This window comes from Gossypium arboreum, chromosome 3 (assembly GCF_025698485.1).
Source record: "Gossypium arboreum isolate Shixiya-1 chromosome 3, ASM2569848v2, whole genome shotgun sequence".
Classification (NCBI taxonomy): domain Eukaryota; kingdom Viridiplantae; phylum Streptophyta; class Magnoliopsida; order Malvales; family Malvaceae; genus Gossypium; species Gossypium arboreum.
Genome location: NC_069072.1, coordinates 94,369,823 through 94,377,736, shown reverse-complemented (window position 1 = coordinate 94,377,736; position 7,914 = coordinate 94,369,823). Strand labels below are relative to the sequence as shown.

At 31.0% G+C, this 7,914-nt stretch overlaps 2 protein-coding genes across 3 annotated transcripts; one reads left to right on the top strand and one right to left on the bottom strand.

The window, feature by feature from the left end:
* Nucleotides 1–1,638: 1,638 nt before the first annotated feature.
* Nucleotides 1,639–2,832, bottom strand: LOC108482266 (dehydration-responsive element-binding protein 2D-like). 2 transcript variants are annotated; one of them, XM_017785386.2, is made up of 2 exons: nucleotides 2,374–2,832; nucleotides 1,639–2,283 (listed from the first exon to the last, which is right to left on the bottom strand). In XM_017785386.2, exons 1-2 carry the CDS (start codon nucleotides 2,765–2,767, stop codon nucleotides 2,030–2,032), a joined length of 648 nt encoding a protein of 215 aa, XP_017640875.1. In that variant the 5' UTR covers nucleotides 2,768–2,832; the 3' UTR covers nucleotides 1,639–2,029. The 2 variants fall into 2 exon arrangements, with proteins under 2 accessions (XP_017640875.1, XP_017640874.1); XM_017785385.2 differs by having other exon boundaries at nucleotides 1,639–2,304; nucleotides 2,374–2,828.
* Nucleotides 2,833–6,353: 3,521 nt separating this feature from the next.
* Nucleotides 6,354–7,591, top strand: LOC108480948 (thioredoxin H-type-like). The gene is made up of 3 exons (XM_017784099.1): nucleotides 6,354–6,634; nucleotides 7,013–7,135; nucleotides 7,226–7,591. Exons 1-3 carry the CDS (start codon nucleotides 6,548–6,550, stop codon nucleotides 7,361–7,363), a joined length of 348 nt encoding a protein of 115 aa, XP_017639588.1. The 5' UTR covers nucleotides 6,354–6,547; the 3' UTR covers nucleotides 7,364–7,591.
* The last annotated feature ends 323 nt before the right edge of the window (nucleotides 7,592–7,914 follow it).

Genomic DNA, 7,914 nt, shown 5'->3' with positions numbered 1-7,914 from the left:
TCTAGCTCCTCCATTGTCATCGAAAACCTAGTTTCTTCTACTTTTGGCATAAAATGCACATCTAATTCCTACTTCTAATGAATCAAAAACAAAATAATATACAGTATGTACAAATTAATTAAAGTTCGATGGTTAAAAATTTATGTTGTGCTATTGAACTTGTTTGGCGATTTCTTGAACTTCACCATCGACTTTAGCTGTCGATCTCGCCCATCTCAGTCCTTCCAATTGATCCTTTCTCCACTGGAGTCTTACCATTTGTCACATTCCTTCTTAATTCAGTTTCCTACACTAACACAACTAAAGCGATACTTCAATCAAGTTGCACATGATTACCAGATATGTTACATTGTCTATTAGATTATTTCTAATCAAGTTGCACATGATTGGTGAGTAAGAACGAATTTGACTTTTATTTTCATATCTTAGACATAATAATGCATTTGTAATATTTCATATTCTAATTATTATTGTTTCATTAGTTTGTAAAATATTAAATATTGTCAAACTGAATTCATGGCCCTTGTTTAAGAGTATTGGATAAATTTAGTTCTTCTTAAAAAAAGTTTAAATGACATAATTATGTTTATATATTTTATAGGAATGAAGAAAATAATATATATGAAAATAAGAAAAGAAAATGCACTTATGAACATTACTTGTATTCCATCGGTTAGTTGTTTTATACAAGTTTACATAATCTAAATAAGGAAATAAAACCAAATAAAATAAAATCTAATTCTAGAATTAAGCCTAAGAGTTTGTAATAATATTTTCTTTAAGAAAATAAATTAAGCTTTTTTCTCTTGTATTTTGTGTACGTCATTTTACATGTGATATCAAATTTAACCAGACATTTTATTATATTACAACTAATTATTTTTGATTATACACATTATACATACATATCCATATATGCATGTGTACTTAGTTTTCTATCCTTTCCTTTCATTTTTTTCTTATTTTATAATGTATGGCATGATAATAAATTAAACCTTTAATTATACTGATTAAAAATGAAGTTGAATCAACTGCTAGCTTAATTATATAATGAGAAATCGTGTTTACGTTAATTAAACTATGAGAAAGCATTTATACATTAATTATATTATGAAAAGTGTATGTTTACATTAACTATACTATGAAAATATGTTAACATTAACTATAAAATGGTAAGAAAAAAAAATAAAGAAAAAAAAATCACTAATTTCATCCATAAAGACATCTTATTGATAGGACTTAATTGAAACCCCAACATCATCTTGTTTTGAGAACACCAGAAGAGTGAAAAGAAATTCTCAGCAAACTGTTTTGAGAACGGAAGTTTTGACCATTTTTGAAGCAAGAAAAACCGGACAAATGTGTGTTGTCGTATGTACCAAGAAAAAGAAATGGCTAAAAAACTGCTGATGCTGACAAGGAAAGACAAGGAGAAGATTATTACTCAATGAAGTGAGCAAACCCAAACTAAGCATGGATTCATTTTGTTTTTGGTTTTTTCATAACGTTGTAAATTCTTTAGAGTCTGCAAAGATTATGATTGCTAATCATAAAAATCAACTTTTGAATTGATTGATTAGTTGCCCACTTACTCCTGACAGAAACCAAGCAATGGCTTCGAAAAACTTACACTACGTATTATTGGTGGACAACGTAAGATTTTCTGTTTTCGAATTTATTCTACGACAAAACATATGTCGCACATGTACACATATTTGTTCTTTTCACAAAACCTTTCACTTGAACATAGAAGCTGGTTGGCTAGGCTGGAAACAGGACGTGATTGATACTTAGAGAAACATAAATAAAATAAAAATAAGAATAGTTAAAAACTCCGACCCACGTTATAAACCACAGAAAACGTACCCTATGTAGTTTTCATGGATATAGAGCGTAGACAGTAGGAAGCTCATATATTCTATATATATTCTATATAATATACACATTTATGCACAGTATTCTTGTGACTTTGACGTACCATTTATCTTAACAGCATCTAGTTAAGCTTAGCTTAGTTTAGCTTTAAAATTTACATGCACCATGGGGATTGCAAAGCGTCCCAACCAGTTGCTTCCATAAGGTTGCTAGCGAAACTGCCTGGATCACCCATCATTGGAAATTCCAAAGACATAGCAGTTTCAGCCCAAATGGAGTCGTCTAAAAGAGGCAAGTTGGCGTTCATATTTTCCCAGAACCCCTCAATTCCATCTTCTGTAATCTGTCCAAACTTTGCGTCCACGTTCCCTTGAAGATCAATGTTCTCGATGGGGAAAGAAGGCGTTACTGAGGAGTCATTGTTGTACACTGTTATTGGTGTCATGTCATTCACCCTAATAGTTGGGTTATTTGATGATGAACTGATCATACTCATACCTGAATTGCTCACGTTTTGGGGTTGGTAATTCACCATCGGAGCCATCTGAGGATTAGCTGCTGAAGAAGGTTGAGACTGAGGGTTGTTGGCACATAATTCAGGCAAATTGAGCTTGGCATCCGAGCCATAGAGTTTGCGTGCGGCAGCATCGTAAGCCATTGCTGCTTCATGAGAAGTGTCGAAAGTTCCAAGCCAAAGACGAGCACCACGATTCGGTTCACGAATTTCAGCAACCCATTTACCCCAAGTTCTCTGCCTCACACCTTTGTAAGTGCAGAGAGCGTTTTCTGGACCACCTTTTCCTCTCATGCACCCTTTTCTCGAGCTTGCTTGTGCTGGCTTCCTCGCTTGTTTTCTTTCTCCAAAGCCACCACCCGTCATTGATGTTGACATTGTTCCAACAGGGAACCTGGGGGGAAGTAAGGAAAAGGTGAAGAAAGAAAGTGATTGATAACTGATAAGCACATTGGGGTTAATGGTATTTATATGATAGAAAAGGGGAGATAAGAGCTCCAATGGGGGTGATTAAGCTTGCCCGAAACGTGTCTTAAGATGGGTTTGGCATGGAAACCCTGTTAGCTCGTGTCGACAGCAAAGCTCACTGCCATTTCTCATAGACACACTTGGCCAGGGCTCTTGTCTGTACACAAGCTCATGTGGCAAACACTGAAGAAAAAAAGAAATGGAAAAAGTAGTTGGATTTAGGAAATTCTGGAGGAGAGAAAAGAGGAAATGGATAATGGATAATGGTGAATTTAACAACAGTGAACGGCGTGATCGGTTGGAGATAAGAACAATTCTTTCTGAAGTTAATTAAAGTCAATCACTATAAACACAGACTGATTAATTAATTTTTAAATTCATTTAAATTAATTAAACTTATTAATTAATTAATCAAAATAATTTTTAAAAAAAATCATATATAAGTTATATAAAATAAAACTCGAACCCCAACCCTAAAAAAAACTAAAAACAAAGGAGAAACGATGGGAGGGTTATAAAGGTCACATCTGACTTGGTACACTGAATGTGATTTGGAAGGTCAAAGTGAAAGTGTGATACTCAAATGGGGTCCATTCTGCTAAACTTCGTACACTGAATGTTTCCGAGTTGAAAGGACTCAGGGTGCCAACTCGATTGTCTCCACTCTATTCCATGTGTGTAAAGTAGGTAACGCATTCACAAGTAGAGTAAAACAAAATCTTGCAAACAAGTAAGTTGGAGGCACAGCCCTTTCGAGGCTATAAAAAGTTGTATAGGCCAATATTATCATTATGTATGTATGGAAGAGTAGCCAGGCATGGAGACCATATTTCAAATGAAAATCCAACTATAGGAACCCAACAACTCATCTCTTAAGTCCAATATTGCAGGGCCCTAGATTTAGCTGAAGTACAGCAGATTAAACTGCAAACTTGGCCCTCTTTGGGTTACCATGCCACAGACTTTTTGTGCTGCTGTTACATTTAACAGGAAAGAAAAGAAATGGCAGTAAAATATAAAGGCAGAAGTAAAAATTCTATACCGCAAGTTAAATTATATATATATTTTACTGAAAAATGAATCTCTATATATTAAATTAAGAAGTAAGCAATTATTTTTATTAAAAATTTCATCTTTAAAGTTGGTGTGCCGATAGAATAATTAAACAATGACATGTGGCTTGTCATATGTGCATCATGCTAACATACAAAAACTAATTTTTACAGTAAAAACAATTAAAAATTTTAACACATGATAGATTTACTTTTTATCTAACTTATAAATACTAATTCACTCATTTTCTCAATAAAATAAAATATAATTTAACTTCTTACTAAAAAACTCTTATACTTTTACCTAAAAGCAAATGATGGCAACCCAATTAACAAATTAAAAATTTCATTTATAGAATGTATGGGATAATCCTAAAACCTATTAACTATCTTATTATTAGTTCAAGTTTCAGAGTCACAGCCTTTTTCAGTTTTTTATATATATGATCTGCAAGTCTCTCTTATCTTCATTAGGTAGAAGTCCAAACCCAACACAGAGGAATATCACATCAATACAACTAAACCGTGAATTAACCATTCTATTATTAAAAACATCATTTAGTATGTATTATATAAAAAGAAATGAGATAACATGAAATTTTAACAATTATTTTAAATATATTTAAATCGTAAAATTATTTTTTTCTAACGTGATATTTTTTTATAAGTGGTACTAAAATTATTTTTATGTTATTTGTTTTACATTAAAATATTATATATATTAAAAATCTAGACTGCTATATAATATAAACTTTAAAAATATTTGCCATTACTTTTACTTTTTTTTCTTTTACATTATTTTTTCCTTTTATAATGTTTGATTATTTTTCCTTTTATAATGTTTGATAATATCAATAATGCTCGAAATTTGCCTTCTCGAAGTTTAGATGTTGGTAATTTATTCTCTTTTCAAACTTTACTGCCCGCTTACTAGACCTAAGGAAATTAAAAAATTTATTTCATCAATCAAAATTAATGTTTTCAAAACCCCTCTAGACTAGCTATTTGGATGGAGAACCAATGGATATATCAGTTTTGAGATATGGATTGAATTGATTAATCCACAAATTGATGCAGATTTGTTTAACCCAACTAAAAAAAATCATTTGAAATGGTTTTCTGTATTTGAATTATTTTTATTTTTATAATTTTTAATAACACGAACTAATCAAACCAAAAATTAGTGGCATGATAGGTTCAACTATCAATCTGGTTCTGAAAACCTTGATCAAAATCATGAAGTCTAAAAAGCTTACGCTTGTAGAAGAAACCTACTATTAGAGGAAAAATAACTGAAAAAATATAAAGTAAAAGATATATATATATATATATATATATATATATATATACTATTTATAAATCCCTTTATTGAGTTAGTGTCACTTATCAACTGGTTCCCAACGCAGTTATTATGCACACTTTATTAGCTCCATCAATTGTATATATTAATAATGTTGTTGATTAAGATGGTATCACAAATTAACTTGACACTAGCTTACTATTGATGACAACACCATGATAAATAATTGTATTCATTTAATAATCTTAATTTAATATATTCAATATGTTTAAATTTATTTTAATTACAATTTAATCTAAATTTTTATTTAAATATCGTACATATTTCATGTGTTATTATTAATTAGTTTCAAATTAGACATTTCATTAATTATTATATGTTATTTTAAACATAGACATGTGTTTTAAATACATGGTTTTCACACGCATATGCATGTAATAAAGTTTCTAATATTTGTAAAAAGAAAATAATATTTTTATCTTTTTTGTCACATGGTAATTTTAATTATAGGTACCATTTGCACAAAATTTTTTTATTTAAGTGCCAAAATGAAAATAAAACCGTAGTTTAAATATCAATTTATAAGTTAAGTCTTCAAAAATGACATATTTTTTTATTAGAGGTTTAACTTTAAATTTTAGTCTAACATTTTTAATAATATAAAATCTAAATTGAGATATTTAATAATATAACAAAATTATTTATTTTTAAATTGTAAAAATTATTTAAAATAATAAATATTAATTTTATTAAAAAATTTATTTTTAAATGGTTAATACAGAGGTATTTAAACTTACCTATTATATAAAATTTTTTGACATAATTGATCCTAAATTTAAAAATCATAATTCAACTTGATACTTTTTTATATACCTAATTAACATTATTAAATATATTGACGTGATATTAATAATTAATAATATGATATCACGTGATAAGCTCACATTGTGACACGTGATAAAATAAAATAAAACTTTTATACCACATATCAAAATATGATCATTTCTTATTATGCTATTCGTAACATATATTAATAACTTCAGTAAAGTAAACATTGGCTTACTATTTTGAAATGTTAGTAGGAATAAAGTGAAAGAAAAAATGAACAATGAAGTACAAAATAACAAAGTACATCCATATATGTATATTTTAATTGTTGTGGGTTACAATAAAAAGGATAAGAGTTTTCCCCCGACCAATCCGTGGTGTGGATAATAATCATCTGCAGTAGGCAGGCATGGCCAAATTCACTTACGCACAAGTCAAGCACTGTAAAGCATCATAATTTGGGCTTTGTAAGCCTGACTTTTGAGAGAGTAAGGAATCGGAGGGAAAGCAATGGCGGAAGAGGGACAATTAATCAACTGCCAGACTTTTGCTTCATGGAACGAGCAGCTCCATACAGCAAACGCCTCCATGAAACTGGTAGAATTTTACTTTTTTCTCTCAATTCCCAAAATTTTGAGAAACTGGGTTTTCGTCACTTGGTTCGCTTTTACCTTTTGTTTGTTTGAATTTGATTCCCCCCCCCCCCCCCGGGGATTCCCAGAGGTAATGCACTGAATTAAGCGAAAAAAATTTGGGTTAAATAGTGAAATTGATTGTTTACGTGATTCAATCATTGATGGGCTTGAAATCAGATGTCAAATTTACTGTTACTTGCTAGGAGTTTATTACTGCGATTTATATATTGTTCTTTGCACGATATCGTTTCTTTAGCGTAGTTATTGCTTGCATTAAAAGATTAGTCATTGGGATTCCCTTTTTACCTACTTGTTCTTAAAAAAAGATTTCCCTGGTTAGGCGGTGGTAAGTTTCACAGCTTCATGGTGCGGGCCATGCCTTTTCATTACACCCGTCGTTGTAGAGCTTGCTAAGAAGCTGCCTGATGTCATATTCTTGAAGGTGGATGCGGATGACTTGAAGGTAAGATCTCTTAAAAGCCTTTGCTAATTATAGTTTGTAATATAGCTTTTGATTTATATTAACTTCACGACACGCTCATGTATTTTGCAGACCGTGACTCAAGATTTTGCCGTGGAGGCATTGCCTACTTTTATCTTTATGAAACAAGGCAAAATAGTTGACAAAGTTGTGGGGGCAAGGAAAGATGAGTTGCAGCAGAAAATAACCTTACATATGTTGAAAGCATGAATCAACTTCAATTACTCTTTGAATTCTGTAAGCTGTTTCTGAAACTAGAATTTAACTTATAGATCTTATACATATCTGTCTCTCAGATACTAAAATTATGTTCTTGTATGTCTTGTTCGATACCTTCATTATGTGCTTGTATTTCCTTGTATGAACATCAAACTCGAAATTGCTTGTATATTCCTACTACACCAATCTATTTATATGTTACAAATGGCTGTCATATAATCATGATTCGTATCTTAGTATTCTATCATGACAATGCTTTGCCTTTCTCAATTATTCAAACAAACTTCCCAATGTAACATCTGAAGACTTGCTTTTTATGTTTTGGTTTGTTATCATATCAAGTGAACCACCATAAGCCTTGAGGGACATTCTTTAGACTACAAGATCATGTAATAAATGGGGAATTCCATGCTTGCCTCGTTGGTTTCCTGGTTCCATGCAATGATACTCCACTGTCTTTGGTGGCCCCAAAGAAGAAGCCACTTTGTCGTTACCTCTCATATTGGTATCTCCAGACAGGGGAAAGATATTATTTTCATGAT

What these genes read in the sequence shown, in the direction of transcription:
- LOC108482266 (XM_017785385.2), bottom strand. Translation starts at nt 2,767, where the DNA reads ATGTCAACATCAATGACGGGTGGTGGCTTTGGAGAAAGAAAACAAGCG. An exon ending in CCAAAACGTGAGCAATTCAG is followed by an intron (nt 2,305 to 2,373) that starts GTATGAGTATGA and finishes CACCAATAACAG; the next exon opens with TGTACAACAATGACTCCTCA.
- LOC108480948 (XM_017784099.1), top strand. Translation starts at nt 6,548, where the DNA reads ATGGCGGAAGAGGGACAATTAATCAACTGCCAGACTTTTGCTTCATGG. An exon ending in CAAACGCCTCCATGAAACTG is followed by an intron (nt 6,635 to 7,012) that starts GTAGAATTTTAC and finishes TTCCCTGGTTAG; the next exon opens with GCGGTGGTAAGTTTCACAGC. An exon ending in TGGATGCGGATGACTTGAAG is followed by an intron (nt 7,136 to 7,225) that starts GTAAGATCTCTT and finishes TGTATTTTGCAG; the next exon opens with ACCGTGACTCAAGATTTTGC.